Source organism: Macaca mulatta, chromosome 6, assembly GCF_049350105.2.
Source record: "Macaca mulatta isolate MMU2019108-1 chromosome 6, T2T-MMU8v2.0, whole genome shotgun sequence".
Lineage (NCBI taxonomy): Eukaryota > Metazoa > Chordata > Mammalia > Primates > Cercopithecidae > Macaca > Macaca mulatta.
In genome coordinates, this window is record NC_133411.1 from 126,081,059 (window position 1) to 126,095,316 (window position 14,258).

The 14,258-nt window shown below is 34.9% G+C and overlaps 1 protein-coding gene across 1 annotated transcript; it reads right to left on the minus strand.

The window, feature by feature from the left end:
* Positions 1–9,325: 9,325 nt before the first annotated feature.
* LOC100423728 (thymosin beta-15A) lies at positions 9,326–9,463 on the minus strand. The gene has a single exon (XM_078004363.1). It carries the CDS (start codon positions 9,461–9,463, stop codon positions 9,326–9,328), a length of 138 nt encoding a protein of 45 aa, XP_077860489.1.
* Between the last annotated feature and the right edge of the window lie 4,795 nt (positions 9,464–14,258).

Consider the following 14,258-nt stretch of genomic DNA (forward strand, 5'->3'; position numbering starts at 1 on the left):
AATTGTGTGGTTTTGAGTATTTTCTTAGCCTTAATTTGATCTGAGAGAGTGGTTGTTATGATTTTAGGTCTTTTGCACTTGCTCAGGAGTGTTTTATGTCTGATCATTTGACCATTATTAGAGGATGTGTCATGTGTCCATATACATTCTGTTGTTTTTAGATAAAAAGTTCTATAGCTGTCTATCAGGTCCCTTTGATCAAGTGCTGAGTTAGGTCCTGAATATCATTGTTAATTTTCTGCCTTAATGGTCTATCTAATACTGTCATTGGGGTTGGAGGCTCCCACTATCACTGCATTGGAATCTAAGACTCTTTGAAGGTCTGTAAAATCTTGCTTTATGAGTCTGGGTGCTTCTGTGTTGGGTGCATATATACGTAGGAGAGTTAGGTCTTATTGAATTGAACCCTTTACTATTATGTAAAGTCCTTATTTGTCTCTTTTGATCAAGGTTAAAGTCTGTTTTGTCAAAAATTAGGATTGCAACCCATGCTTTTTTTCTATTTTTGATTTGCTTGGTAGATTTTTCTCCATCTCTTTATTTTGATTCTATAGGTGTCTTCATTTGAGATGTGTCTCTTGAAGGCAACATACCAGTGGGTCTCAGTTCTTTATCCAGCTTGCCACTCTGCCTTTTAATAGGGCATATATCCCATTTACATTCAAGGTTAATATTGATATGTGTTATTTGATTCTGCCATCATGATGTTGGCTGGTTATTATGCAGATTTGTTTGTGTGGTTGCTTTATAGTGTCAGTGATCTGTGTGTTTCAGTGTGTTTTTATAGTGGCTGGCAGTGGTCTTTTCTTTCTATATTTAGTGCTTCCTTCAGGAGCTTGTGTAACACAGGTCTGGTGGTAACAAATTCTCTCAGCATTTGCTTGTCTGAAAAGAGTCGTATTCCCACTTTGCTCATGAAGCTTAGTTTGGCCAGATATGAAATTCTGGGTTGGAATTTATTTTCTGTAAGAATGTTGAATATTGGCCCCCAATCTCCTCTAGTTTGTAGGATTTCAGCTGAAAGATCTGCCATCAGTCTGATGGGCTTCTCTTTGTAGGTGACCTCACCTTTCTTTCTAGCTGCCTTTAATATTTTTCTTTCATTTCAACTTTGGAGAATCTGATGATTATATGTCTTGGGGATGATCTAGTGAAGTGGATTGGTGCAAAAGTAATTGCAGTTTTCGCATTGTTGAGATTTGTCATTTGATGTTGGAATATATTTTTAAATAAATGTGTTTATGCTATACATCATTTTAATGTACATTTCTCACTTTATTTTTTTTGTGAATGACTTATTGCTTGCTATTCATTTTATGTTTATTTTAGACTATCAAAATGATGTTAGACAAAAAGTAAATTTGAGCGATTTTCTCATTCAAGTTCAAAATGAGTCAAAAAGCAGCAGTGTCAACTCACAACATCAACAATGCATTTGGCTCAGAAACTGTTAATGAACATACAGTGCAGTGGTGGTTTAAGAAGTTTTGCAAAGGTGATGAGAGCCTTGAAGATGAAGAGCATTATGGCCAGCCATCAGAAGTTGACAATGACCAATTGAGAGCAATCATTAAAGCTGATACTCTTACAACTATGTGAGAAGTTGCCAAGGAACTGAATGTTGACCATTCTATGGTTGTTCAGCATGAGAAACAAATTGGAAAGGTGAAACAACTCAATCAGTGGGTGCTTCATGAGCTGAGCAAAAATAAAAAATTCATCATTTTGAAGTGTTGTCTTCTCTTATTCTATGCAATGATAATAAATCATTTCTCTATTGGATTGTGACATGAGATGAAAAGTGGATTTTATACAACAACCAGCAACAACCACCTCAGTGGTTAGACTGAGAAGAAGCTCCAAAGCACTTCAAAAAGCCAAACTTGCACCAAATAAAGGTCTTGGTCACTGGTTGGTTGTCTGTTGCCTGTCTGACCCACTACAGCTTTCTGAATCCTGGCACAACCACTACATCTGAGAAGTATGCTCAGCAAATTGATGAGATGCACTGAAAACTGCAATGCCTACAGCCAGCATTGGTCAACAAAGAGGGCCCAATTATTCTCCATGACATTGCCTGACTTCATGTTGTGCAACTAACACTTCAAAATTGAACAAATCGGGCTACAAAGTTTCACCTCAACTGCTATATTCAACTGACCTCTCGCCAAATGATTACCACTTCTTCAAGCATCATGACAACTTTTTACAGGGAAAATGCTTCTACAACCAACAAGATGAAGACAATTCTTTCCAAGAGTTCATCAAATCCCAAAGCATGGATATTTATGCTACAGGAATAAACTTATTTCTTGTTGGCAAAAATGGGTTGATTATAATGGTTCCTATTTTGATTAATAAAGATGTGTTTGAGCCTAGTTATAATGATTTAAAATTCATGATCCAAAACTACAATTACTTTTGTACCAACCTAATATCTTACTGAGGTTGTCTGCATTTCCTGAATTTGAGTGTAGGCCTCTCTAGCTAGGTTGGGGAAGTTCTTATGGATGAAATATGTTTTCCAAGTTCTTATACTCTCCCCATAGTTTTCAGGGCTATCAATAAGTTGTAGATTTGGTCTCTTTACATAATATCGTGTTTCTCAGAGATTCTATTTATTCCTTTTTATTATTTTTTCTCTATTCTTGTCTTCTGGTCTTTATTTCAGAAAGCCAGTCTTCAAGCTCTGAGATTCTTTCTTCAACTTGGCCTATTCTCCTATTAATACTTGTAATTACATTATGACATTCATGTAGTCCGTTTTTCAGCTCTACTGGGTTGATTTTTTTCTATACTGGCTCTTTTGTCTGTCACCTTCTGTATCATTTTATTGTGATTTTTAGCTTCCTTGGATTAAATTTTGATGTTCTGCATCTCAGTGATATTTATTCCTATCCATATTTTGAATTTCATTTCTGTCATTTCAGCTATCTCAGCCCAGTTCAGAACCCTTGCTGCAGAGGTAGTACTGTCTTTTGGAGGAAAGAAGGCATTCTGGCTTTTTGAGTTGTTAGAGTTTTTCCACTGGGTCTTTCTCATCTTTGTGGACTGATGTTTCTTAGGTCTTTGAAATTGCTGACTTTTGAATGTGTTTTTATTCTTTTATTTGATGACCTTGAGAGTTTGATTGTGGTATATGGTGGGTTTAATTGATTGGCTTCATTTCTGGAAGATTTTAGGGGGACCAATGCTCAACTCCCAACTTTTGGACTGAATTCTCTAACTCTGGGGAACTTGTATCAGGCTCTGACTTTGTTCTCTGGCTCCTCAAATTTAGGAATCCACTGCATTGTGTGGAGCTGAGGTGCTTCTAGATTACTGGCCACTGCACTCTGATGGTTGGTGCCAGTCAAAGCATTTTGTAGTGCTGTGTCAATGAGATCTGTCCTTGTTTACATGTGCCAGTAGCAGCATCAGCAATAACTTAGCAGGGCATACACTCATCAGCTGCTGCAGGTTGCTAACAGTTGCCAGGGTACCTGCCTCCATGTAGGCATTCACAACAGTGGCAGTGACAGCATGACTCAGGGGGGTGGGGATGCCTGCAGCATCTGTGCACGTGATCATGTTGGTTGTGGTGTCAGCATGGGAAAGGGACACTGAAAGACACATGTTTGTGTGCACTGTCTGTGCCCCCTCAGGCAGGGGTGATTGCTTAGGGCAAGGGAGGGTCCATTCTTCTCCGGTGCCTAATCTCACTCCTGTAGCTGTGTTTGCATTGGGGTGGAGTGCTGGCTGGCTCTGTGACCCCTAAGGCTCTGACTGCAATGGTGTTATGGTGGATCAACAGGGATGCCCTGCATTCCCACCACAGCACTGGCAAGGCAGGGCACATGCAAGCAGATACATGTTTTGCAAACATTTTCTCCCAATTATATGCTACCATTTTATTTTGTTGATTGTTTCTTTTGCTGTACAGAAGCTTTTTAGTTTGATACAGTCCTACTTACTTATTTTTCTTTTGTTCTCTGAACTTTTGGTGTCATGTCCAAAAAGTCATTGCAAAGGCCAATGTCAAGAAGCATTTCACTTATGTTTTTTTTCTAGGAGTTTCAGGTCTTACATTTATGTCTTTAATGGATTTTTAATGAATTTTTGTATATGGTGTATCATAAGGGTCAAATTTCATTCTTTTGCATGCAAATAACCAGTTTTAACACCATCATTTACTGAAAAGACTATCATTTCTTCATTTTGTTTTCTTGGTGCCCTTATCAAAAAGTAGTCAGCTATATATTTGATTAGATTTATTTCTAGGTTCTCTATTTTGTTTGCTTGATCTATGTGTCTATTTTATGCCAGTATCATACTGTTTTGATTATTATAATATTGTAACATAATTTGAAATCAGGAAGTGTGATGCTCCTAACTTTATTTTTTTCTCAAGATTGCTTTGGCTATTTGAGGTCTTTTGTGGTTCTGTATTAATTATAGGATTCTTTCTATTTTTATGAAAACTGCATTAAATTTGTTTATTATTTTAGGTGGTATGGATATTTTAACAATATTATTCTAATTTACGAACACAAGATATCTTCCCATATATTTGTGTCTTCTTTAATTTCTTTTTATCAATGTTTTATAGTTATCAGTGTATAGGCTTTTTAGCTCCTTGGTAAAATGTATGTCTAAGTATTTTTTATAGTTATTGTAAATGAGATTGTTTTATTGATTTCCTTTTAGATAGGTCATTATTGATGAAAAGAAATGCAACTAATTTTTGTGTGTTGGTTCTGCATCCTGCAACTTTATTGAATTTATCAGTTCTAGTAGGTTTTTTGGAGGGTAAGGGGAGGGTTATTGTTGACTGGATGCCAAACATTGTAAATTTTATTTTTTGGATGCTGAATATTTATATATTCTTAAAAATATTTTTGTATTTTGTTCTGGGAAATAGTTTGATTCTTTTGAGTATTAATTTTAAAATTCTTTAGGTAGGTCCAGAACAGGCCTTAGTCTGAGGTTGATTGTTCTGCATTGTGAGTCAAGACCTTCCTCATTATTCTATTCAATGCCCTGTGAATTATTAGTTTATTTTGATTTTTTCAGATGGTTTTCTCCCAGGCTTTGGGTAGTTTTTTGTTTGTTTGTTTGTTTTTTGATTTCTTTTGTTTTGTTTTTGCATATATACATTGGTCAGTACTTTGCTGAGTACTTGTAGGGGACCATTCATAGATATCTGATATTCTCTCTGTATACAGTTCTCTTCTCTCTGGCATTCTATCAGTGCTCTATAGCTGCCTTTATCTCCCTAGATTCTCACCTCCATTTCTTCAATTCTGGGAGTCCTCTGAGTTAGACTTTGCTTTTTTTTTCTATGTCTCCCCCTGAAATTCGTTTAAGGGCTATAGGTTGGGGCACTGAAGGGCTCATCATTTTTTTCTTTTTTAATGTCTCTGAGGTATCACTGTCCTTTGTTGTCTTATGTCCAGTGTATTGGATATTATTCTGTCAACTATTTTGTATGGAATTTTTGTTTGTTTCAAGTGGGATGGGAAATCTGGTTCCTGTTACTTCATCTTGGTTGGATTTATATTTTTTGTTGCCTATTTGTAGAGATAAATTTTCTCATTGATGGTGACTCCCAAGATTTTGAATACATCATTATTGAAAAATCTGGACCAAGAATTGTATCTAGCCATTTAAAGCATTAAACTTAATATTGAAAAACTGTATTCATGAAAGCAAGCCAGATTCTCATTAAATATTTTAAAATATTTTATTTGGACATATCATTCACATTTAATAATTATTAACTTCTCTAGAACTTTGCATTTTGTGCTTATAATTACATAAGAAAATGTAATGAATTTCAAAATCAATTCCAATTTAGATTCCCTTAAATCTCTCTAGTTTTCCCCAGAGTGCTATACAAATATTATAATTTTTTATTTGTACAATTACATGAAAAATGTTTGGAAGCTTTGACTTTAAAAATCTGATTCAAGCAGCAAACTGTCTCTCTTGAAAAATGCCTACAGAAATCCAATTTTATATATAATTTGGGAGCACCTTTAGAACTTCCTGAAAAATGATTCATGGGCTTCTTCAGTCAAGCCTTTCTGTTCTGGTGAAAAGAGGGGCTGCAGGCTAGCTTTCAGTAATATTGTCTCTCTCAGCTGAGCATTTGAAAAATATTTGTTAGGACTGAATTCAACATTAAGAGTAAAAATGCATCTTTAGCAAGGGCTGGGTTCTACTGTCAGTACTTACAGCTGAAATCATGTACAGTTAAATTTACTTCTGAAAATCTCTCGATTCTCCTGTAAAGTGAAATATCCATGTTTGTGTATACAATCCTATTTTTTGGTTCATAAACATGCTGAACTCTGAGAATCCCTGAGTTTTAAAGAAAAAAGGGAATTTCTATTTATAGATGTTTGGGTTACTAAAATATTACTGCCTAAGCTTTTCAATCTCTAGGTTAAATAGGATAAAGTTGGAAATGTCTAATGTGAACCAGAAGGTACAGTGTTTAGTTGAAATCGTTTTAAGTGTAAACATCTATAACCTAAATACATGTAAATAGATTACTTTGTTATTGTGAGGATTAAATAAAATATTGGAATCTTGTTTTATGAAGATTGGTGGAAAGTGAAAGTGATTTGTGTTCTAAAGTTAGGGTAGGGTTTTTTTTTTTTTTTTTTGAGAGCTCCCAATGTCAACTGAAATATCATTGCAAATATCTATAATATTTGATTCACCCCTAAGCATGAAATAAAGCATGACCTTGTAAATTTTGAAAGTCTTTAAAGTTAATGTTTTTTATATTTTAGGACATTACAAAGTTCAAATGCCTTAAGAGTTAGGCATGTATATGTCTATGTAACTTACAAGATAAAATGCAAAATCTAAGCACATAATTCATGAGTAAAAGCCACAAACTTTTCTGAGCAAGGGATTCCATAATATGCCCTAAGATACTACCTCCTTTTAAAGTTTTGAAACCCCCTTTTATGGGGAATACAATAACAACTTCAACTCAGTAGTCAGGGAAATAAGAAGACTCTTTCTAATTGTGAGAAAAATAAGAACTGAATAGCCATAGTTTACTGGGGTCTTCTTACATACGAATGCATCTTATAACAGTGGGATAATTTAGAAATATGCACAAATGATTAAAAAAAGTACATGCCTCAAAAGATTTCTTGTTTAGGCATACACATGCATATGCTAAAATATTATGCACAAGAAAATAGGCAAGGACAAAACAAACTAAAAAATATTTGAGTACTGATGGTGCTTGGTTATTTCTGGCCTGAAGCAAAGAGATAGGCTGGGGGTGGAACCCATCTGTAGAGTCAGTGTAGGTCTCACTATGTTCTACTTTTTGACTTGGGTGATGGGTTTACAGATACTCATTTTTATTACTATGCTTTACAAGTAATATATTCATTACATCCATTCTTTGAAATAGTAAATATTAGATTTAAAATAATAATTAAGGATATTATAAACTTGAGGAAAAAATTATACTATTAATATTTTTGTGTTAAAATGTTATATCAATATTATTGATATTTTAAGTAGTTATAAATATGTAAGAGAATATGTCATAAGCTTGGCAGCCCCTTACCTCTAATGGAAAATGTGTAACTGAGTAATTGATTCAGCATTCTGATGTTCAGAAAGTTTACCAAGTGATTAAACATTGTTGAGATATTAATATTATTAGATTCATTATATTTATAAACTAATTCATTATGTTTATGAGTTACTTAATTTGATAATTTGTGTTTATTAAGTCAGAGAAAAGAACTTTAAGAAGGAAGTAAAAGTCATAAATTTAAGAAATGTATTTAACATGTTTGAAGGTGTGTAGCTAAGACTTAATACAACCAAATATTATTCAAAGTTACTTAAATAGCTGCTGAAATCTGTTAGATTTATAAGTAGATGGTATGATTGGTAATCTAAATTTCTAAGCTTAAGGAAGAATCAGGATTTCTAAACTTTTTTATTTTAATAAATTTAACAGTAATGTTTAAACTAAAACTAAACTTCCAATCAATATTTTCTGGGAATAAAATAACATATTCATAACAAGTATTTAAAATATATTTAGACAACTTTCCCAGATAAATGCAGAATCTTGGTTTTTAATAATCATTAAAGCTGGGGTAGGGTTGAAATCATCTTATGAACACGTAGGTACCTGAACAGAAGGCCACAGTAGTTTCCTAATAGGAAGGCCACTTTCTGCTAGGAGATGAGTCAATCAATTCTAGCATGCTTAGTCAAACCTTCCTTAAAATGAGTTTGGGTTCATTGTGATGCAAAGATATACTGTAATTATAGCCTCAAATTTTATAACACAAAGGAAGAATGCAACCTCTTTGTCCTGGGGAAACAATTCAAATTAGCTCTTACAAAATAGCCACCTCCACTTTTAAACCATGAAAATAACATAGACTATTAATGAAGACCAACTCAAAAGTCTACTATTCAATTCAATGAATTAATGAATAAGTTTCTGTCATAAAACTGTTAGCCATTACAGTTAAAGGTGAGGTCTTTTCAAAAGGATGACACCGGTTTTCATATATAGCCATGCACTGCAGAATGTTTCGGCCAATGGCAGACTGCATAGATGATGGTAGTGCCATAAGATTATTATATCATATACCTTTTAAATATAATATTGTATTTATTTTATTGCTACATTAGAAGTGAAAATAAACTGTGAGAAGCTACAAAAATGTGCAACCTCATGAAGATTATGTAGCAACGGAGGTGCCCACTGTAGAAGGTTAAAATTGCCTTATCTTGTAGGAGGTAAAAGGACTATACACACAAAGGGCATCAATGGTAAGATTATTGACAGCATCTGCCATCTGGAATTAATGCATCAATGGGAAGTTTAAAAGTACGTTTAAGGGCTGGGAGCCGTGGCTCACACCTGTAATACCAGCACTTTGAGGTCATGAGGTCAGGAGTTCGAGACCAACCTGGCCAACATGGCAAAACCCTGTCTCTACTAAAACTACAAAAATTAACTGGGCTTGGTGGTGGGCACCTGTAGTCCCACCTACTTGGGAGCCTGAGGCAGGAGAATCACTTGAACCTGGGAGGCGGAGACTGTAGTGAGCTGAGATCGCACCACTGTACTCTAGTCTGGGTGACAGAGCGAGACTCCATCTCAGAAAAGAAAACAAAACAAAAAAGTAAGCTTAAGGAAACATTGGCCATTTCTGACCTCTTAGCCAAGGTGTACAGATGAGAAGACAATGGAAAATGTCTCACATTTCTACAAATGCACTGGTTTACAAAACCGACACTCTCAAACGATGTTGAAATTTGCCCGTGGGAGGAGATCCCTATTTTAGAATGTTTGAATACACTGATTCTCCTGCTGGATAGTTTCCTTTGACAGAAGAGTATTTTTTTCTTTGTTTTTAATTTTCTTCAGTTTTTCCCTGTCAAAGTTCCCCACTTTTGACATGTTTGGCTTATCACTCATCTTGACTAAGGAAAACCTGTGGCTCACTCTAGACTAGATAGTAGCACCATACTCTTACTGTGTTTTCTTCTATGGTTAGATAGACAAATAGCATTGTGTTCCAATTGCCTACTGTATTCAGTGCAGGTTGGTGTACAGGTTGGTGGCCCAGGAGCAATAACCTGGGTTTATAGTAGAATATGCCATCTAGGTTTGCATAAGTGCACTCTATGATTTTCACACAATGATGAAATCATCTAATAACACATTTCTCAGAATGTGTCCACATCGTTAAGCAACACGAGACTGTAATTGTTTTGTTTCTGGCTGCTATAAATGACAACATCAGCAGTTGAACAAGGCTGGTTTTGATTGTAATCATAAAAGTAATCAAAAAGTAACATTTGTAAATTTAAAAGAAAAAAGCTTATATTTTCTACAGAAGGAAGATTTACATCCAAAATTGTTTTTAAATAAGTTACAAGTTTGAAGAAATGGGCATAATCAGGTTTCAGATGGATCCCTTTTGAATCTCAACCCAGGAGCAGAGAAGATGACAGTTGAGAAAATCTTGGGCTAGTTGTTATCTTGTGTGCAGTTTTCTTAGGGTGTTCTTGGGTCTTTTACTTAAAGCCTTAAGATATTACATAACAATGAGCTTGGAAATAGTGTTTTTCTCTTTAATATATAATTAAATATATTTATTATTTAATAATAAATACCTAGTTTGCAGTTGTGGAGTCTATAATTCAGTTCTGCAATGACATTGGTGGGAGTATTAAGTAATGAGTGCAGAGAATTGAACAAATGTAACACAACTGTTAACTTTCATTCTGAAACTTCAGATCTTTTATAAATTACATCATCATCACTAGTCACCTACGAAGTTAAAAACCTGTTCTATAGTAAGAGACAGAATTGAAGAGACTTGCTGAAGGTCACCGAAGACTGAGGTTTTTATTATCCAAGAGGCCAGAATTAAAAATATTTGAACATGGATGCCTACTTTGAACTCAAATGAAGAATGGTTTACTCTTTGGGAAGAATCTGGAGATCAATTCACGAATGTAGGGATGACTTCTATTTACTCATGGGATGAGGATAGAATGTAAACATATGTTTAAGCATGAAGTGGATTGGAGTTACCTTAAGAGCAAGGTGTTATGCTACTTAGCAGACACAAAACAACATGATGAGTCAGGCTATAGTATGTATTTGGAAGACAGAGAGAGTGGTGGGCGGTGGGGGGAGAGAGAGAGAGAGAGAGAGAGAGAGAGAGAATGAGAGTTAGACAAAAAGATATATAAAGAGAATGAGAAAATAATATTCCCTATAATTATGCCAAATTATTGACATATTTTCTTAAAAAATAAATTCACAGATCACAGTTATAGAAAAATGCATTGCTGTATTTTTATCCAAGCGTTCATTATATAAGGATAGAAGACTGTGCATTTAATTATGTGAATAGCACTTAATGTCATGTAATCTTGTTTGAAGACTTATTTATTTGATCTTCTTTAGACAAAGTGATAATTCAATTTGCTTTAGCTTTGTTAGAAAACCCCTCATCTTCTAATTATATCTGTTGGTGCATGAGTAGACACAGAGCAACAGATAACACACTGACAACTTGCACACCTAGGGGCGAATATCTGTTATCACAACTCGTAGAGTTTAGACCAAACATTAGTGAAATTGATGTGTTTTTCTAGGGATGAAGTAGCAGAAAAGACTTTTTAGAAGAAAGAACTTGTCTTCTAAAATATAGGAAGCTATTCAGAGAGAAATATATTTAGACTAAAATTAATTAAAACAGATGCATAATGAAATAACTTAAAATAAGCAATGGAAATATGCTCCTCATGAAGGATAAAGTTCCTAGCTTTGTATGTGAGCAAAATGTACCTTCTTGAAAATTTTTCTAGGAGAAATGAGAGCCACATTTTCAGCACTGGCAGAGAATTTTAATTATCAGAGCAAGCTGAAGAATTAATGGGCATAGCTCTAGAATGTGAGTAAAATAAATCATGTTCCCCAATGACCGATTTCTACTTAATTTTCTGCTGGAAGTGAATAGTCCTGAAATTCTGATTACTCTTATTTTAGTGATGTCCAGTGTCCCTGCATTAATTTAGGGGTATCAGTCATTGTTGTATTCAAAACAACAAATACGTCTCAATTCAACGAATCACCAAGAATGACATAATTTATAGTGAATATCAAAATATGCATCAAAGTTTGCTCAAACAATAAAGATTCATGACTGTGAGATATAAACTGTGGATAATAAATTTGTGACTTGAGGAAGTTTTCATATAATACTGTGGAAAAAGGTATATCAAACATTTAAAAAATGAGTGTATGCTGGTGTTCTTATATAAGGAGAGAAATAAAAAATCCTTTATTTCTTCATAAAACAGAGAACTTTTATCCTATAGTGCCTGTGACCTTAACCTCAAAAAAGAAATGAATATTACCTCCCCCTGTTTCCCATCCCTGCAATCAACTTTTTTTTCTGCCAAGGAGAAAATCTGTTGTCAAATTACCCTATTGTCCTGAGCGATGGACAAATAACAGAAAAGCTTTGAACCCATAAAACATATTTCATCCACAAAGTACAAAACACTTCAAAAAAGAATAACTCATACATTTACATAATCACCAAATCTCCTGTTCTTGCTGGGGTGGTGATGGGGTTAGGGTAAAATGTTGTAATTACGTGTTGTACTATATTCAAGGAAAAAATTAAACTTAGAAAAGTAAATATTCTCAGATAAGGAAGGATTGAAAATATCACAGATGACTCAATGGGACTCAAAGCTTATTAAACTCAGTGATGAGCAAGTGGTTGAATGTGGATTTAGAAGAAATGGGAGTACACTAGGATTGGGACTGGGTAAGAGAGGAGCCTCAAATGACTCTGAAGATTGCACAAATGCCTCATTGCAGTTGTGCACTGGAGATGCTCCTTGGCCTCATCTTAGTGTCAGCAATCCTACTGCTAGGGCAGTAGTCCTGCCTGGTCTGATGTAGCACTGCTGACTACCCTTGGATATGTGCTCCTCATTCTCTCTCTCTCTCTCTCTGTCTCTCCCTCTCTCTCTCTCTACCGTGTGTGTGTGTGTGTGTGTGTGTGTGTGTGTGTGTGTTTAGGGGTGTGTAGTGGTAGTGGTGATGTTGAATTTGATTGGGTCCAGACTGGGAGGAAATCCTGGGATATGATAGGCATTGGCCAGGGGTGCCAAATGTCTGGGCCGCACCAGCAGTTACCATGCACTTGCAGCCTTCCAGGTGCTCTGCTAAGCACATGACTTACTGTATCTCCTTTAGTCCTTACACACTCTTTAAATATGTATTATATAACAGAAGAACTTTGCAGAGGCCATATGTATTTCAGGGTCAGGGTCTATGATTTAAACTCAGTCTAGTGTGACTCCAAAGGCAGTGCTCTCTATTCTGTGGTGGTATTTATCCATCTCATTTGTTAATTCAGAGAGTTCAGTTCCACAGCACTAGGTCTATTCTAAGACAGGGCAGTCTCATACATTTGGCAATGGAAAAGAAAATTTAGTATCTTATGATCCCCAAGTCATGATTCAGAAAACTATAGTGTAGATACTAAACATGAACAGGTCATTGTGACTATTTTATTGTGATAATATTCAAATATATGACATTTTCTTTAGTGATATTTGCGTTTTTAATGGAATTATAAGGAACCCTATTTGTTCCCTACCCAATAAGCATTCCAACCCTTTTTTTCTTTCTAGTAGAATTTCAATTTTATTTAGGTATCAACCCTTTTCCAGTCCACCTCTTTGACTCAGAGGATACTAAATCCAAGCTTAACTTCAGATGTGGTTTCTGATTGATTTACTGGTGGTAATCCCATCCCCACTAGCAACAATTGGTCCAGGAACCCAAACTCGAGCTAATTAGTTAATGAAAACTACATTGTATTCTTAGTCCAGGCATGGGTACTGATGTAAATTGGCCCAGTTCATTTGAAAGGAAGAGCTTCAATTGCATAATTGTGAAAGTCTGTCTTCTCTTTCTCTGGATGCTGCTATAGTTGTCACTGGCCTCCATCCGACAATCTAAAATGAACACAAAATTTCAGTTAAACAGAAGAAACAAGTCCGGGAGCCCTATTGTACATCATGATGACTATGGTTAATAACAATATATTGTATACTTAAAAACTGGTGAGTAGATTTTAAGTATTCTCACCACATAAAACATGACAGGTGTGTGAGGTAATGCACAAGTTGAATAGCTTGATTTAGCGATTCAACAATGTATACATATAACAACGCACCATATTGCATACCATAAATATATGTAATATACAATGTACTGTACACCATAAATATATACTTTATATATGTATACAAATATATATTCAACACTGTGTACATATATAAAAGCATCATATTGTATACCATAAATATATATACATATTATATATAATATAAATAAACATATATATTATAGATAATGCTTTGATGATGTATACATTGTTGCTTTGTTAAATGTATGCAATGTTGAATCACTAAATCAAGCTATTTAACATGTGCATTACCTCACACACCTGTCATGTTTTTGTGTGGTGAGAACACTTAAAATCTACTCACCAGTTTTCAAGTATATATAGTATATATTATGTAATATATAGTGTGTATATATATATTTTTTCTACCTGTCAATTTAAAAAATGAAACCTAGATGATGCAGTGAAAGGCAGGTCAGGGAGAAGAAGACAACCTGGGCTTTTTATAGTCTCACTGAGTCACTGAATCAGCAGAATCTGGGC

Coding starts and splice junctions, on each gene's coding strand:
- LOC100423728 (XM_078004363.1), bottom strand. CDS start 9,463: ATGAGTGATAAGCCAAACATGTCAAAAGTGGGGAACTTTGACAGGGAA.